This window comes from Parathielavia appendiculata (assembly GCF_033297405.1).
Source record: "Parathielavia appendiculata strain CBS 731.68 unplaced genomic scaffold N657scaffold_7, whole genome shotgun sequence".
In the NCBI taxonomy this organism is placed as follows: domain Eukaryota; kingdom Fungi; phylum Ascomycota; class Sordariomycetes; order Sordariales; family Chaetomiaceae; genus Parathielavia; species Parathielavia appendiculata.
The window spans coordinates 229,026-246,144 of NW_026944226.1; the positions used below are offsets into that span (position 1 = coordinate 229,026).

A 17,119-nucleotide genomic window follows, 5' to 3' on the forward strand; every position below is an offset into this window, starting at 1 on the left:
TGCGGGTGATACTTACTCTTGCGCTCCGAAGAGCAAGTGATGCCAAATGACGTTGAGAAGCAACCAGAGTCTAGAGACTCGTCGGCTGTTCTGTTCCTCGACTCGGACGAGTCGTACCCAGGTTCAGTAGTCCTTGGGAATCCACGGCAGAATGTGTCCGCCAAATAGGGCTCTCCGGGGGCAATCCCGGAATCCCGGCATGATCCTCAATGGGTCCTTATTGGCAGTCCTCAGAATGTGTCAGGAGTCGCCAGCTGTCCAGGCTTGCCTCACTGAGGTGCCGGGCCGGTTGATAGAACAGTATGAACGACATGACTTGGGACGCAACATGACATAGAAGCCAAAAATGAAAAGCACAATGGACCTCCCAGGGAGACAGAAAGAAAGCAAAGCAAAATACCTCGAGGGGGTGTGAACCTCGTCCAGTTCAATGTGATTGTAGCCAGGCATGGTTTCAGTCCGGGGCACAGCCATGGAAATTTTTCCTGGGGGCATTCAAGAGCAAACTGATTGCTCAAATCCGGATTTGCAGACAACAACGGGGGCTCCCGTGTGTCAGAGTCCTTGTAGTAAGATGATCCTTGGGCTGAATTATGTCGTGCTGCCAGAACTGCTGCCGTACAACAGATGATTCTCGGGCGTGATGTGGCAGTAAATCCTATGTTTCTGGCCTGGGAAAAGGAAGAGAGAAGAGTGCGCGGTGGAGCAGGAAAATTGGCGTATAAGAATGAAAAGGCAGCAAAAAAGCCGTGCAAGATGTGTGAGCTGAGTGGTTCCGTTGTCGAGTTGGGCAGGAACGTCGGCAGGTCGTTGGGCTCTAGTTTGAGAGGTTTAGGAGAAAAGCATCCAGTTGGGCAGGAGAAGGGGCAGTCGGGTTTTAATGCCTGGCACTTCTCCCTGGTCGTTGTTGCCCTTGCAATCCAATGAACGAACAACATCGCAAGAGCCCCGCTTCCGTGCCCCGGTCGCTTGTTCATTTCAATTTGTTTCTTCCCGCGGTTTCCTGCACTTTCGCTTCACCAATCCGCGCTCTCGCTGCTCCTACCGCACCGCCGGTCTGCATACCCACGCCCTGTCACATTCGAGCAAGCTGAGCTGGCAGAGACAACTCGTGTCTCTCATAGGCCAGGCCTCGCTGACCGCATGCCTGTCTCGCGCACACCGCTTCTGGCTCCTGCTTCCTGTTGACGGATGTTGTGGTGTGGGGGGGGGGGGGGGGCCGGGGGGGGGAGAAGAAGCCATTCTGGCCTATCAAGCCCAGCGACGACGGCTAACCTGCAGCATTTACAGGGGGCCGGGGGCAGCAGGCGCACTGCCAACTCATCACTGCAGACGAGCTAGCCCACTGTTCCGGCCAACTTGTGTGAGAGGAGGACGGCTTTGCTTTCAGATTCGCCCGCCTTCGCTGAAAGTGCTCATCGACGAGAGCAACAAAAGATAACGAAGTGGGGTGGACCACACGGCCGGCGGCAATGGGATCCGCCTGTGCCGCCGATTGCTCTGCGCTGTGTCCGGAGCCGTCACTGCGATCGGGTCACGGCTCTTGTCACCGAGATACGGGACACCTCGAAAAGCAAGCGGCGATTGACTCCCGCTCTTATGGACACGCGGTGTTGCAGAGGCGCATCTTCCAGTCAAAGGGAAGCAAGCTGTCTTGCCATTCTTGCCGCCGGGGCCGCAGGCCTGCGTTGAAGAGGGGCGCCGACGACACGACGGTCAGCAACCAATGTGGAAGAGCCATGGTCGTTGGTGCAGGATCCGGCGTTTGAGTGGTCAGTGTCTGGCCATTGAGGGCAAGATGCGTCGGACCAGCTCGTTCGTCTGCTCAGCCGGTCTGCCGGTGAGCTGACTCGGTCAGGCTTGCTTGCATCTGGTCTTCCTTCTGCACAAGACCGCTCGCCCTGACTCGGATCTTCAAGACCGCCAATGACTCAGCAGTCGCCCTATCCCCGCTGCACGCCGAGAGGATGTTGCTGGTAGCATGGAGTGGCATGGTGGTCTTAGATGGTTGGCAAGGTTGATGACCGCTGCGTGTGTGGCATACGCTGATTGCTTTGGCGCGCGGCAGGCTTGTCTTCTGCAGCAAAAGGTGACGTTTCATGTGGTCTGGACCTCGCTGGCCTGATGAAAGGTGTGCTGAGCCAGAGACAGAGGAGCTCAAACGATCCCGAGCTGGCAACAGAAGGAGAGTCGCGAACTCTGCCCGCTTCCGCGTTTGCCGCCCAACCTGAGGCATCGCCCCGTCGCTGGACCGAACAATATCCCATTGACAGAACCCAGGAAGCATTGGTCCAGGCCCAGTGACTCACAGGTCCCTCGAGAATGCTCCATTACAAATCCTCTGGCATGCCAGCACTGCATCAGGACCTCCTGGCAACAAGACGATGCCTCTACCTGCAAGACACATTGAGGCTTCAGTGGACATCGCTCTCCCAGTCACGAGACCGTACGATGCGCTCATGATCCTGTCGAAGACCAGCGCCGGGAATAGGGGCTGTGGTGGCTGCTGGCTCTGGTGAGCACAATGTTACGGCGTCTTGTATAAGGCGAACATTGAAGGGGCTCACCTCAAGCCAACGAGCAAAAGCTCTGGGGTCCGCCTCACCACCTAGTCTGTGCCCATCCTCGGCCTCTCAGAGAAGAGATGTCTCGGGCGTGCAAGGCCTGGACTGCGGAGCAAGAGAGGGACCATCGAAACACACCCCAGGTCTCGAGACAAGGGATGAGGGGCTCTCTGCGATCCTGGTGACGAGCGAGCTTCACAAAGGCGTTGTGTATGGCTTGCGCATCAAGCGCATCAGACATCCTCCAGCCATCGAACAATGGGTGTCGAAGGCCGCCAGTTGAGGATCTGTGGCATCGCCCCATCAAACCCCAAGGCAGAACATCCTTTGTCTCATGCATTGGTTGTCATTTCTGGGGCGACACATGGTAAGGTAGTCGGTCGGTGCAAATGTCTGTGTCCTTATAGTCAGAAACTGCTGGCACACCATTTTGGACATTGTGTGAAGAGCACTCACAGACAAGTTCAGAATCCCCCCCGTCTTCATGACTTCCACCTGGTACAAAAGCGCAGATGCTTCCAGGACACAGTTGCCCAAGCAAAGCCCGTTATGAGTCCTTGTCGAGGGACCTTCGAAGCTGCAGCCACGTCTATGCCATTGAGATTGTGCCAAAGACGAGCCTCAGAATGGGTGCCGGGATCCCAACGGACGCCGTCCAGCATGGGGAGCCAATTGAGAGTTGACAATGACCGACAAATTCATAGCAGATGATGTCGGTCTTTCACGTTCGTTCTCCCACCGAGACGATGCGATAAACGAATTCACATGCCTGGACGAAGCGCGGAAACCCGCACAGGATACCACAGCACTGATCGAGACTGATCCGGATTCCCCCAGCTGAATGTATCCCGCCTGGCTTTATCCGGCCTGATGCACTGGGCTTACCCTGGATCGCAGTGAGAGCCCTGATCCAAGGACTGCCCAATTCTCGGCCTCTATCTTACCAATCCTACTTGAGGACACTGGCCAGGCGATGATTGAACAGAACGAGGGGATGTGGCGCCCTGAGCAGTTCACCTCTCTATACCGAAGAAGCGCCGCGTGTCACAACTTTTTCACGGACGACGATGATGAGAGAACGAGGGATTGCAATACGCGATTCGTCTTGCTTCCAATAAGTTGATGACGTTGAGGGGTGTTGTTGAGAGCCAGTGCGCTCGGGCACCGTGGATTTGCTGAAGTAATTCGGCAACCGAATCCCAGAACCGCTTGACGTGAGGGGCAGCACGGGCGCTGCTGGCGAGTCTTCGGTCGTTCCATTCTCGGCCAAAACCGCAACATGTTGGGCGATTGCAGTCTGCCATCCCAAATCTGCATCAACCCTCCAGCAGAAGACAGGAACTCGGCCACACTTGCAGGCCAAATCCCCTCTTTAAGGTCGTTCGTCGGCCGAGGGTCGTGGAAACGGTACGCATGTCAAGTGGCGGGTTAGTGAACTCCCGTCCTCATCGCAATTGGGGAAGAGGGGCATTGGGCACCTCATCGTGGCACCCATGACAGATGCGGAGGGTTGCGGAATGGTTGGGCTCACCCAGTAAAGCATGTTCCTGCCCAACCCTCTCACCAGCTCCGAATCATATCGTGCCGTCACTGCCATTTGTCCGGGAGGAACGGTGTCCTGGCACCAATCGCAAATCTGGGGGTGTCTGGGCATTGGGCAACAGCGCCAGCCAGCGCGAAATCTCATCGGCGCCCAACGGTACCTTACCATTTCCCATGTCGGCGGCGCAACAACATCCAACATGGCACTGGCAACACAACAGCGGTGGACGGTTTGCGACAGAGACAGATCCAGACTCGCTACTAGTACCCATTGGATGGCCGTTTTTGCATTAATCTTCGGGCCGCTTTTCTCCTCTGATGATCGTCACTCGCGCGCGCTCGTCATCGCCCAACTCATTCCCTGTTTCTCCACCCCCAGGCGTCAAGGAGAGGTCACGGAGCTCCCACTGCATGCGCGACTTCACCGCGCAACGACGCCCTCCGCCCATCTTACCCTTCTCCCAGCTCCCCGGATGCTTGCTCGGGGCGGACCACAGGTGCATTGTCTGTTAGCCTTGAGGAGCAACAAACCTGTCGCTGCCGTCCACCTGTTTGTCGTCTGCTCGGTCTGCTGCCCTGCCCGCCTGCTGCCCCTGACAACATCAACCTTGCCACGCAGCCCCAGCGGGGGCATATATTGTTCTCCATCGTGGAACCTACCCCAAGGCTTCCCTTCGCTGACCTCGCTGTACGCACATCCATCATAACGTTAAAACAGAGCCACGTTTTCTTCCCGTCGGAAGGTAACTATACTACTAATTTATTCGGTGGACTCGACGGTCTCCGACCTTTCCCCAGGATCCAGGTGTTTCTATCGGCCCAAGAGCGCAGCCCGGTGAAGTTCCCGCCGTCCCGTGGATCCAAAATCTTGAGGTTGGCGGCCATTATCCCAGGACATCCCGGTTGCAGGTTTTTTTCCTACTTCGGTTGCCCCTTTTGGTCCAGAACTGAGCACCTTGGCAGTCCTGCTTTCTGAGGTCATTCTCTTTATGTTTCACCCTTTTTCTTTGGCTTGCACTATTTCCAAAGGACATTGCCGTTGACGCGGGTGCGCCATCCAGACGCCCGTATCTGGAATATCCCCAGCCGGGGGAGGGAGACATTCGTGGGAGTGAAGTGACACAACGAGGAATCATGGCAGACTTCGCCTACCGCTCAGCTGCTCCCATGGCTAACGAGCGGTGGCTCTCTTCACGCAGGTGTGGACAGATCTCGAAACCATCACGACAAGAGAGGAGCACATGGCAGCTAACAGCCAGACCAAGCCCCATCTACAATAATCCGTTTTATAGTGCAAGATTCGAGACGGGAAGCACCCCGTCTCTTCCCCAAAGGTAAGATGACCACCGAGACTCCCTTACCTCAGGACACGGAGAATAACTGGCCAGTTCAAGTGTGGCCTACGCCCAAAGTGCTACCTCCACACATGATATACCGGGCAACTTTCCACCAGGAGGAGTCAGTCAGCTCGCTCGAGCGCCAGTTGAACCCTCCGTTTCTTATCCCCCGGCACCATGCAATCCTCGACCAGGGCAAGGACCGTACACGAGCCCAACACCCAGCCAGGCACCCTTCAAGAGCACATCTCCGTCATGGGGATGGGACCAGCAGCCGAGCTATTCCGGAAATGCCAGCCAGGGGCCCTACCAGGGGAGGTATTCACCATCGGATTCCATGGATGATTTTGGTTCCGCGAGTCTTTCGGACTACTCGCTTGAGAATTCCATGCCCGGATCCGCGGCGGCGCCGAGCAGCAGGGGCGGCGGCAGCAGTAGGATGAATGGAGGAGGAGGCGGGGGAGGCGGCAAGCCGCGCGCTGCTGCACCGAGACGACCGTCGAACCGAGACGAGTTCGACGGCCCGCACCAGTTCCTCAAGCGGCCGCCGCCGGAGTACATTGCGCTGCAGGAGCGGGAGCTGCCACGCCTGCCGACGCACCTCGTCGTGCAGGAGCAGGACAGCGTCCTAAACAGCGTCAACGACCGGCTGTCGCAGTGCGCCTACGATTTTGTCGCCAAGTACCAGTTCCCGATCCCGCTGACGCACGACATGCGGCCCGTCGAGCGGCCGCAGGACCGCGAGTGGACCGAGTGGGTGTACCTGCTCAAGCGGCTGGCGACCAAGCGGCGGATTCCCGCGCGCGTGCTGTACAACGGCCAGATCAAGCAGTTTGTCACGGTGCTCGAGAACTCGCTCGAGATGCGCCACGCCGCCAAGCACCAGTCCCGCCCGCTCAAGGATGATAGGAATATTCTGCAGCTCATCTCGGCGGGGATACAGGTGGCTAAGATCTTGATGGATGCGCAGGCTATGGTGGGTTTTCCCCGACATTTTCTTTCTTTGCTCTTGTCGCTTTCATGCTTTTGTTTTCTTTCTACCTTGGTTCAGGGGTAAACATAAGGATGGAGGCCATTGCTTTTCGCTCTGTTGTTGTTGTTCCCTTGCAACACTGCGAAGAAGACCTTACAAAGCTGACTTTAACTCCTTCAGGACTATCTCGACAGACTATACGTTTCAACGGAGCAGCGAATCCAGGAGCGCGTTGCGGCAGCTGCGGCGGCTTCTGCTGGCATGAGGTTCCGTTAAAATCGGGAGGCAAGGGGTCCCCTCATGAGCTCTTCTTTCTCTCCCCTACGATTTAATGGCCGTGTTAACCACGGCTTGGTTGGACGACCCAACCGCACAACGTTTTTCCTACCTACAAACGCAAACACACCCCATTCTCGTCGGATGCTTCTGCTCCTCAGACCTGTCCCTTTGGCCGGACTAGATCTGCAAGACTGATACGGATACACATGATCATGTTTTGTGCTACGTTCTTTGCGTGGCTGCTGGGCGGGAATGGAGGTACCTGAACGATGCCACTGCTTTACGTTTATACTTCCGGGCTCTGAGGAGCCCGATTTACACGACCACGCTAGCGCTGCATGTTCTTTCTTTGTCGGATAAACTGGGCGCCGCGTAACGATTGTACTCTGGGTGGTTTGGTATATCCTCTTTCCTTGGATTTCTCGAGCCTGGCTGGGACACTCGAGGAGCGTTTCTGAGAAGCGGTAGTGGGTGGTGAGCTACTGCTCTCTCTGGTTAAGAGTGCATTCCAGGGAGGATTTGATTTGGGTGGATGGGTGCTCGATCCAAGACGCCCGGTTGCTATGTTTTGGCTGCAGCTGATCTCTGTCATGTCTGTTTTTTATGCTGGGCGGCGGTACATCGGTTTGCCTTAATTTCTGCTTGGTCTCTGGTTTTTGTTTTGGCTATCACTTTCCTGCTGAACTTAGGTTTCTGATGACCTCTTATACACGAATGGGGCTGAGGCAATCTGGTGATTACTGCACTCGGAGGTTGTTCCGTTGGGTTCTCTCGCTGGAGTTCCATTTCGCGTCATTCGACCGGTTTCGGTCTGGTTGATATTCTGTTTGTCGTCTTTGCTATATGCTGTGGTACTCCGACTTGTCGGCCCTAACGATAGATGCCAGCACGGCAATCCAAGTTCCGAGGTCAACAAGCTTGTTTCCATCACTTACACGACCGAAATAATGGCCTTAGAGAATCTTGGAGAAAAATGTGTACAACGTGAAGTGTGTCTCACCCACAATAATAAGCCAAAAAAACCCCGATTGGAAAGGCACTCGGGTCGCCCATGCCTCGCCGGCAGGCGGACCGGGGGCGGGCCCCTATTCATCTACATAGAGCCCAGTGCTCCTCCTCTCCCGGATCCTCGGTGTGCACGGCAGAAGCACGGCGGCCCAGCCCGGTGGCCTCGGTCATCAGAAGGGGTTAGCTTATGCCAAGAGGGCGATCCAGAAACCCTTGTCTCCCGGCTTGGCCACGTTCCGCCCGACTGCCCTCCCATTCGGTCGCTCGTTCGAGTTTAGCCCCTTCGAGGCTGAGCATGGGAATTGCCATGCGATCGCCTGCCTTAAGACCAAACCTCGCCCCGTAGGGTGCCGGCAAGGGTTCATCTGGAAACTTGATGCGCTGTGAAAGGATATTTCTCGTCGAGTCCGTTCTGTGGCTTCTGAGCACCGCAGTTCTGGGATCCAGGACACACTTGTGTTTCGATCTCCCTTTCACAGGCCCGCTTAGGCCCGCCAGATCGGAGACACACTCGCCCCCGCGCTACGTTCCGCGGCCCCTGACCGAGGACAACGGCACCGTCCGGCGCGCTCTGGCCGCGGTTGGCGGCAGACAGTGGTGGACGACAACGCAAAACTCAAAACAGGACGCTCGAAGGACAGCAGAATCAGTGCTACGAAGAGTGGCCTGGTGCAACGGGCATCGTGACCACTGCCATGGCGTCCGCATCCGTCTCGTCGGGAACATCGCCGCTATCAGGATTCGAGTTCGACTATCCACAGAACCAAGACCCGAACGGCAACGATCAGGATGAATTCTGGACGGCAATCAGCCATCCCAGCTCAGGTTCGCTGGGCAGCTTCCTCTCGAGCCCGGCCGCGCACAGCTTGGGGAGTTCGTGGGCTGTGTTGGGCAATGGACAGATCGTTGAGCTGGAGCCGTCGCCAGCTGCCCTGCCGTCCCCCATGATGAGCGGGAACCTTGACCAGCTGAGCCCTTACTCGGGGACCGTCGAGCAGAGCATCAGTGGAACATTTGGCGATGGCACCGGGCTGGTGGATCTGGCCTTCCTCAATCACGATCTGGCCCACAATGGGCTGGATTTCCTGCCGCAAACCGAGCTCGTCTTCGATGACCAGTTCAGTAGCGGTGAGAGTATGCGAGCTCCTGGCCAAGATGGAGTTCAGATTGTGCTGACGATCTCTCCAGATGATCCCGTCTTCAACCACTTTTCGTCTGCCAGCATCCTGGAGGAACAGCAACCCGTCGAGAGCGTCAACGTCGAGAACTCACCGCTGCTACCGGCGGGCGTCGAGATGCCGCCATGGCAGCATGTCAACCTCCCAGCCAACGACGCCAACACCAACCACGACCACCGACCCGTCAGCGAAAATTCTCCCATCTTCATCATCGAAGACCCGAGTTTCAATAAATCGCCCAGCCCATCGCACGAGTACTACTCGCCCTCCCTCCAATCCTCCGTCAGCCCGCCCGCCACGACCAGCCCACGCTCACCAGTCCACATTAAAACCGAAGCCGGCCTCCCCGACCACCGTAGGTCACCCACGGCGCCGACGACGACCACCGCTCCGAAAGCGATTCCCTCCCGCAAACTCAACGCCACCAACCGCGTCCAAAAGCGCAAATCCCCCACCACCGCTGCCCCATACCCTTTCCCCACCAGCTCAACCTCCAGCAGCAACAACAGCAGCACGGCAGCAAATAAATTCCTCATCGTCACCCCGTCCTCCATAACCGCCGCAGCAGCCGCCAACCTCCTCTCCAACTCCTCCTCCGCCTCCTCCTCCTCCTCAGGCTCCTCCGGCGGCGCGCACACACACCACCCTATCAACCCCTTCGAATGCCTCGACGCGCTCACCCGCGGCCCGACGCAGCGCGGGCGCAAGGGCCCGCTCGCGACCGACACTAAGCAGTCGGCGCTCGTGGTCCGGCGCATGGGCGCCTGCTTCAGCTGCCACGCGCGCAAGGTGCGCTGCGACAAGGAGCGGCCCTGCCGGAACTGCCTGCGGCTGGCCGGGTCCGTGCCGCAGGTCGTGTGCTGGCAGTTTGGCGACTTTACGAGCATCCTGTTTCCCGGGTTCATCAGGAGCCATCTGAAGAAGGAGGAGGTGGTGAGGTTTGTGGAAGGGAACGTCGAGAGCTTTACGGTGAATGGCGGGGTGGAGGTGCCTTGCACGGTCGAGTTGGTTTCGGGCGTGGGGTTTGGACAGGCCACCGTGTTGCGGGTGCAGGCCAAGTTTTTTACGGCGCGGACGATGGACGTGCTGCAGCATTGGCATGTCATGATGGGGCGGAACGGGATGGATCTGGTTTCGAGGGGCGCCGCGCCGATTGGGTTGGAGATGGGCAAGGGCGACGGGAAGGAGGGCGGGGACGGCGGCCAGAAGGCGGAGCTGAAGAGACGGGTGAGGGAGTATGTCCAGGCCATGGTGGACGAGCCGAGGTTTGCGGAGCTGGTCACGCCGCCGCCGCAGCACACCGAGCTGCCGCGGAGGGTGTTAAGGATCGTGCATGACTATGCGCGCCGGGCCGACGTGCCCATGGTCAGGCGGGCGCTGTCCATCTACGCCATGCACTTCGTCATGACGCGGCATCTGTGTCTGACTCAGAAGAACATCGCCGACCTGCAGTCGACGGGGCTGGTGCCGCAGGGGATTCCGTGGGTGACGCCGCGGGTGCTGAACCGGCAGCTCAAGGCCATCATCGACGAGATGCTGTGCCGCGAGATGCAACTGCTGTTCGAGAACTTCAGCAAGTCGCTCAAGCCCAAGCTGCGCAGAGAGTGGGCGCCGTGTCTGGCGTCGTTCCTGATCCTGTGCCTGTTTATGGAGTCGGTCGAGTTGGCGGCCGACCTGTTTGTCGTCTCGGACAATGAGATCAAGCTGCGGCACCACTATGCCCCGGCGTGGAAGCGGTCGTTTGTACTCGAAGTCAACGGCCAGATCGAGAACATGCCTTTTAAGCAGTTCGCCTTCCAATTCCACCAGATCTACCAGACGCACTCGCGAGACGCCGCCGCCCGCAGCTTCAACCCGCTGGTGGACGATGCTTGCTTCGAACTGGGCGAGCTTGACCGCGATGCCGCCAACATGGTGCGAAAGCTGAGACGCTTTATTGACGACGACTGTAAGTGTGCTTGTTCCGGGCTTTTTACAAGCAAAATCCTAATCAGAGATAGGGTCCGAGTTGGATTACCTGACAGCCGATCCGATCCTGCCCAACATCGAGGACCACCCGTATCCCCGAAATGTGGCCTACAACTACACCGGCCGTCTGGTCGCCAAGTTCCTGCTCTCCTTCACCGACGAGAAGTACATCTTTGACGGGAAAACCTGAACCGTTTGCTGTACACACTTTTTTCTCGTTTTTATTTCTGCCGGCTGTGACTGTCGGGATGTGATACCAAGAACAGACTTTTTTGGGTGCATGTCGATATGACTGATGAGGGGTCACCGGGTCACGAAGGATATGTATACGAGAAGATAAGGCGTATTGGAAATATGAGCTGTCTGTCCGTATTAGTCCCGCTGCCGTACGTGAAGAGCCCGGCAGCAGGGTGGATTGGACTGGCTGTCTAGGCCGTTGGGTTGTTCTTCCACTGCGAACGATGAATATAAGTTAACCTATTGCGCATCGAAAGAGCACAGAGGCAGGCAAATTGTGGTTTCGCTCAAGTTTGTCTGGAGAAACCAGAGCAGTCAAATTCCAAAGCAATTCGCGGAGGCAAGAAACAGCACTCGAGGTTACAAACGAGAACAGAAGAGACAACCGACCCCGAGGACTCCCTCCAGAGCCAGCGAGCGACATGACAAGGAAGTCTCAGTACGACTGATTGTGCCCCGATTGAGGCGGCGGAGAAAAATGCGACGTTAAATCGCGGTTGCTCAGGCGAGAGCGTGGCGCGTTGCACAAAATTTGGTCTTGCAAGTCCAGTTTTGTTGCAGGTGAGAAAGGAAAATCTTTGAGTTCGGTGATTTTATCAAGCGAGGAGAGAGTGGGGCAGGTCCTGCTCCAACTTCTATGTGGCGCCGTGACCCATATTTCTTGCTGCCGGCCCGAAAATCGCCGGTTACACCTGGCCCCATGCCGCCAATACACTGAAAACTCCGACACCTTCCGAGAAACCTCTTTCCTTTTCCCTTAAGACTTTCCGCACCATAAATCAACCGGTTCTGACAATGCCAACTCACGATCGGTCATATTGCGTGCCAGAGAATACGGGATGTCTCGTTAAACTTCTTTTAGGACCAAAATCCGCAGCGTCGATGGCGCAGATTTTGGAAATGCGACTTTCCGACATGCTTCCACCTTTGAATCCGCCTCCGTGTTGGAAAGCTGATGCAACACGTTCCTGGCCCCCTGGGCCGTCATGACGGAATAACTTGCGGCTGTCCACAGACTGTACCCGTGAACTAAGCAAGGTGGTCCACCCTGGTGACGGGTTACACTGTCAGGACTTGACAGAATCTCGCGATGGGGTTGCATCTCACCTGTAGGCAGGTTGACCCATCTGTCTTGGAAGGCTATGCCCATCCACCACGGCCCAGTTGTCACCCCATAGACTGCTCCCGAATCCACGAGGACGGCAGCTCGCATGAGGATGGATGGCTAACGCTGTGCACAATGGGCCCGGCCGGTGCTGAAGGAGCCCTAGTGTGGCAAGGACGAGCCCTTTCTGGCCACCACGAGAAAAGGCGCTCCATATCACACCCACACACAGCCTCCGGCACCCGGCGGCATTGTTCCGCATTAGGAAGACTCTAGTTCCACCAACACCTTCTCGGCGAGTTTCGTTCCTGTTTCTGGCTGAGCTTGCAGTCTCTGGTCGCCCGCCCCAGGTTTAAGACCGTCGATCACCACCCTGCGACCGATCCTGCCTGAACAACCTGTGTACGGTCTCATCATTCCAGCCGCCTTTCTCTGTGTAGTGCGCAGTCGACCATGGCCGTTGATTCGCGCCGTCGGCGTAGCGACTGCTACTTGGTGCCCAGAGACTTTGGATTGTAAGAGGGAAGCACTGTTTAGTCGTCATTCAAGCCCAGTGGGCTCGTCTCTAGAAGGAACACGAGTTGCTAGCCTATCCTTTGCAGGACAAGCCTTTGTACAGAGGAGGCTGCGCTCTGCTGCCGCCGACAAGGGTGATCTTGTGCGCTCACTGGGGGTTGGACGGCGGCGGCTTGTGCGATGGCTGTCACTTCGGTTCGTCGAACCTCCACGATCCGGAAACCCCGATTGCGAATCCGACGAGTCATCTCCCAGCCAACTGTCCTGGTCGACGCAATGGACCACGGTGGTATAAGAGCAGCAAGCAATCTCGAGGGCTAGAAGAACAGGGCAAGACCTTCGCAGGAGCTCACATAAGTATCCGGCTCTTTGACCACTTATCAAGCTCAGGAGTAGCCAAATTGAGACCCCCCGCGAAGTCACCTGTCATGAGTTCGGCTGTGCTCAGCATCGACCCAACTCCCCGCCATGATCCGATTCCAGCGAGGCCCAATAGCGGCGACCCCAGTGAACCCGAAGGTGCTCCGTTCGACCCTGGTAGGTGAAAGGCACCCTTAAGTGCATGACAGTTTCTTGAATCTCAGAGCTGAGCATATGCTCTGATATTGCAATCGACACTCATCTTTCCTTGACTAACATCCACTTCTTCCGGCCCCTCAAAGGCTACGGCTACTACCAGGCTCGAGTCAAACACCACCCACCGCGGCAGGGCAGAGGATTGGAAGGAGGGAGCGTCTTACCTAGGGTCGATGCCTGAGTTCCTGCACACGCTCAATCAACGGCTTTCTACCTCGTTTAGTTTCTTCGAGCACTATCAGCAACTACTACACTCGCCACATCGCCAAGACCACTTAAATATTACCGGATGCGAGCAACGGGAAGGGTTGCAGTTGGCACATGGCTGTTAGGACTTTCTTGACATAAGGAGCAGTACCAGGAGCACTCAAGGTGTGGCTGGAAGCGAATAGGAGACTGAATGGACGGAAGTGGGAACTTCTAAACGTCACTAATGTGTAATACCATGCCGATATGGTTCTACAGTTCATATCTGATTAGCATAGGTACTCGCCAGCGACTTACCAGGCATTTTATATTTCCACAACAACCCATTTACGCCCGTTCAGCTTCATACTAGCAGCAGGTGCTGTCAGTTGAACAACTTCTGCACTTCTATATGCGGGCAATGCATATTTCTCGAGTAAGGAAACGAGTTCATAGGAGTGGAACCGAGACCCTCAAGTTTGGTCCTGTGCATAACTTATAAGCGGTATTATTCCTAGCATTCATTCATTTCACCCCGACTTTGCTTTGCTCTCCGTCTCTCGTCTCGAGGGTAAGGGTGATTTCATCACTATCTTATGCAGTGGCAGCGCCCAACGCTCCAGATGCCGTACGCTCATGGGGCTGCATTGGGTCGATGCGATGCATGGTCTGCGACTCCGAGTCCCCCTTTTGCAAACCATCAAATTCACCGTCAATTCAGCTCGGCCATGCCGCCATCCCAAGCGATGCGTCCGACCTCAAAGCAATGAATGACTTTGAGCGTCGGAAAAATCTTAATAGACGGCGTCGGGCGATCGCAGCCCAGCAGCGGTTTTACGCTGAAGAGCTGATGGTTGGCCACCCCGATTGCTCGGAAGTAGCGTTCAAACAACCGCTGCTCCGGTAGTGCCCTCTTGATTTGAGCTCCATCTCATGGATTGCCCGGCTGGACGGGGGACTGGACGGGCTCGCTTTGAAGGCCATGGTGGGCGACCGTGGACCCTTTGTCATCAAAGTAGTGCGTAGTAGTGCGTCAATCATATTGTGGCATGGCCACGGTGCCGCCGCTTGACACTGGTATACCAGCAAGTTCTGGGACACCAAGCCACCTCCGCAGAGCTGGTTCATGTACTATGCCGCCCAGCTGGGGGTGGGGGGAAGGCGGGCGGGCTTGAATGCTGCACTCCTCCAGAAAATCGCGGCTGCTGTTAGTCACGACACGAAGCTGCCCATTCGAGTCCACGCGCAGCCGTCCACCTACGAGGACGCCATGGACAACCTACTTGCGTTCTCCGACGAGGGCCGCCAGCGGCAGCAGGTGAAGGATTCCGACGCTGAAACGGTCTCATCGATTCCGCGCATGAAGAAGCGCTTCGGCTGGTTGAAGATCGACGGCGGATATCTTTGCAGCAGCCTGCCTGGAGCAGTACGTCCCGTACCCGTGAGGCTGCGCACGTGCGGCGACCGAGAGATACTTCCGCATTCTCAGTACTTCGCAACCGTATATGAGTAAATTCCCGAAGGCGACAGCGATCCAGGCCAGATGCAACTGGTGCTGAAATTTTTCTGGCGAGCTGGGTTCGAATTACCCAGTCGCTTCGGAAGGAGAACTGGAAAAGTGGAATCCTTGTGGATTATTCCAATATCATCTCTGCCATTGGATTCTTCTGGCACAATAATGGTTACCACAGGGTTGTGCCAGTCGGGGGTTCTTAGGTCCGCCACCGCCGCCGCCGCATAGTCACAGAGTGATTCTGACACCCCATCGTCCGCCTCTCCATCCCCGTGCGCCTCGTCGCCCTCTTTCTCCTCCTCTGACACCGAGGAAGGCGAACGGTAGATAACCCGGCGGCCAAGGGAGAGGGCAGACACACAATCATCCAACACGTCGGAGCTCAACTGCTGACGCAACGGTCTGCGCCGTGGAGATGGGATTGAGGCGAGAGGTGCTAACCGCAGGGCAGCTGCTATATCTCGCCGAGGCTGCTGCCGCGATACCTAGAGCAAGAGCGAGCCGCGTTGTTGCAGATCCCCCACAAAAACAGAATTCGGATGGAATGAGGCAAGGGGATAACAGCACCACGACCTGTGAGGGTGTGAGGGGAGAGGTTGCCCTCGGGGTTGGCTTGCATGGCGATTATTTTGGGCAAGAAGCTGGAGCAGATCTCGAGAATGCTCAGACAGGCGCTCGATTGCTGCATCATTGTGATGACGGCGCCTTGTGCGCATGCCATTGCGGAGGAACATTGGCTTCGGAATGGGCTCCATTTCCATTCAGATGACGCACGCAGCCGGTAACTCAACTGCTGGAATAAACCTAGAGATCCGAGAGCCGCAGAAAAGTGTCCGAGAGTTGAGGGAAGTCGTTCGAGGGACGTCGACTGTCAACACCATGATGTAACACCATTGCACTTGCGGGACCCCCACCACGGCCAACCGTTTGCGGACTAGCGTCGCCCGCCTTCTGGCACACACAAAATTGCCCCGAGGAACCCGCAAATTCATTCCTCGAATCTCCAACTCCGCAGCCTTCTCGTCAACGACGCAAAAAACCTCACCTATTGAAAGAGATTCAACAGGAAGACGGTCAAAATGTCCAAGATTACCGTCGGTATGTTCTTACCGCCATCGATACTTCTCCTTGCGATCACCAAACTGACGGATTTGCAGCCGGTGTGCGTCAGAACGTTGCTGAGCTTCTCGACTACAGCAACAACACGAAGAAGCGCAACTTCCTGGAGACCGTCGAGCTCCAGATCGGCCTGAAGAACTATGACCCCCAGCGTGACAAGCGTACGTCGAGCCGAGCCAAAAAGGATAATTGCCGACAGCAACTGACTCGGAACACCAGGTTTCTCTGGCACTGTCAAGCTGCCCACCGTCCCCCGCCCGAACATGAGCATCTGCATCCTGGGTGACCAGCATGATATCGACCGTGCCAAGCACGGCGGTGTCGATGCCATGAGCGCCGACGACCTCAAGAAGCTCAACAAGAACAAAAAGCTTATCAAGAAGTTGGCTCGCAAGTACGACGCCTTCGTCGCCTCCGATACCCTGATCAAGCAGATCCCTCGTCTTCTTGGTCCTGGTCTGTCCAAGGGTACGTTACGTCGTTGTTCCCCCGACTCTGTTTGCTTGCCGTGGCAAACACTGAATTCCTTCTGTAGCCGGCAAGTTCCCCACCCCGGTCTCGCACTCGGACGACCTGAGCGCCAAGATCAACGAGGTCAAGTCGACCGTCAAGTTCCAGCTCAAGAAGGTTCTGTGCATGGGTGTTGCTGTTGGCAACGTCGGCATGACCCAGGAGCAGCTGATTGCCAACATCATGTTGGCCATCAACTACCTGGTGTCGCTGCTCAAGAAGGGCTGGCAGAACGTTGGTAGCCTGACAATCAAGGCTACCATGTCGCCTCCTAAGCGCATCTACTAAGCGGATTAAGGGGGTGAGAAAGGGGCTGGGGTCTTGGGCCGCACAGGGCACTATTTTGGTTCGGTAGCATACGTTAGTCAGACCTCGCGGGCGACCGCCCGACAGCATGATTAATGGAAATATTGCCCAGTGATCTGTCTGGGACTGATTTTGGTGTTTATATGGCCGTTTCTAACATAACGCGCACCGCTTGTCTAGCTTGTCTGCCGCCCATGATGTT

At 56.5% G+C, this 17,119-nt stretch overlaps 6 protein-coding genes across 6 annotated transcripts; all 6 read left to right on the forward strand.

The window, feature by feature from the left end:
* Window positions 1-869: 869 nt before the first annotated feature.
* On the forward strand, window positions 870-1,200 carry N657DRAFT_645775 (uncharacterized protein). The gene has a single exon (XM_062793008.1). The coding sequence runs from the start codon at window positions 924-926 to the stop codon at window positions 1,092-1,094; it is 171 nt and encodes a 56-aa protein (XP_062646824.1). The 5' UTR covers window positions 870-923; the 3' UTR covers window positions 1,095-1,200.
* Window positions 1,201-3,633: 2,433 nt separating this feature from the next.
* Window positions 3,634-5,027, forward strand: N657DRAFT_446020 (uncharacterized protein). Its single transcript, XM_062787412.1, has 2 exons — window positions 3,634-3,984; window positions 4,100-5,027. The coding sequence occupies exon 2, from the start codon at window positions 4,106-4,108 to the stop codon at window positions 4,811-4,813; it is 708 nt and encodes a 235-aa protein (XP_062646825.1). The 5' UTR covers window positions 3,634-3,984; window positions 4,100-4,105; the 3' UTR covers window positions 4,814-5,027.
* Window positions 5,028-5,240: 213 nt separating this feature from the next.
* N657DRAFT_656384 (uncharacterized protein) lies at window positions 5,241-6,692 on the forward strand (the record flags this gene model as incomplete). Its single annotated transcript, XM_062794695.1, has 4 exons — window positions 5,241-5,305; window positions 5,372-5,440; window positions 5,501-6,419; window positions 6,597-6,692. The coding sequence occupies 4 exons, from the start codon at window positions 5,241-5,243 to the stop codon at window positions 6,690-6,692; spliced, it is 1,149 nt and encodes a 382-aa protein (XP_062646826.1).
* A 1,285-nt stretch (window positions 6,693-7,977) lies between these two features.
* Window positions 7,978-11,402, forward strand: N657DRAFT_645778 (uncharacterized protein). The gene is made up of 3 exons (XM_062793009.1): window positions 7,978-8,837; window positions 8,892-10,829; window positions 10,882-11,402. The coding sequence occupies exons 1-3, from the start codon at window positions 8,399-8,401 to the stop codon at window positions 11,037-11,039; spliced, it is 2,535 nt and encodes an 844-aa protein (XP_062646827.1). The 5' UTR covers window positions 7,978-8,398; the 3' UTR covers window positions 11,040-11,402.
* Window positions 11,403-14,289: 2,887 nt separating this feature from the next.
* Window positions 14,290-15,303, forward strand: N657DRAFT_718176 (uncharacterized protein). Its single transcript, XM_062797498.1, has 2 exons — window positions 14,290-14,454; window positions 14,560-15,303. The coding sequence occupies exons 1-2, from the start codon at window positions 14,452-14,454 to the stop codon at window positions 14,980-14,982; spliced, it is 426 nt and encodes a 141-aa protein (XP_062646828.1). The 5' UTR covers window positions 14,290-14,451; the 3' UTR covers window positions 14,983-15,303.
* Window positions 15,304-16,015: 712 nt separating this feature from the next.
* Window positions 16,016-16,989, forward strand: N657DRAFT_645781 (ribosomal protein L1). Its single transcript, XM_062793010.1, has 4 exons — window positions 16,016-16,080; window positions 16,140-16,262; window positions 16,321-16,569; window positions 16,637-16,989. The coding sequence occupies exons 1-4, from the start codon at window positions 16,062-16,064 to the stop codon at window positions 16,897-16,899; spliced, it is 654 nt and encodes a 217-aa protein (XP_062646829.1). The 5' UTR covers window positions 16,016-16,061; the 3' UTR covers window positions 16,900-16,989.
* The last annotated feature ends 130 nt before the right edge of the window (window positions 16,990-17,119 follow it).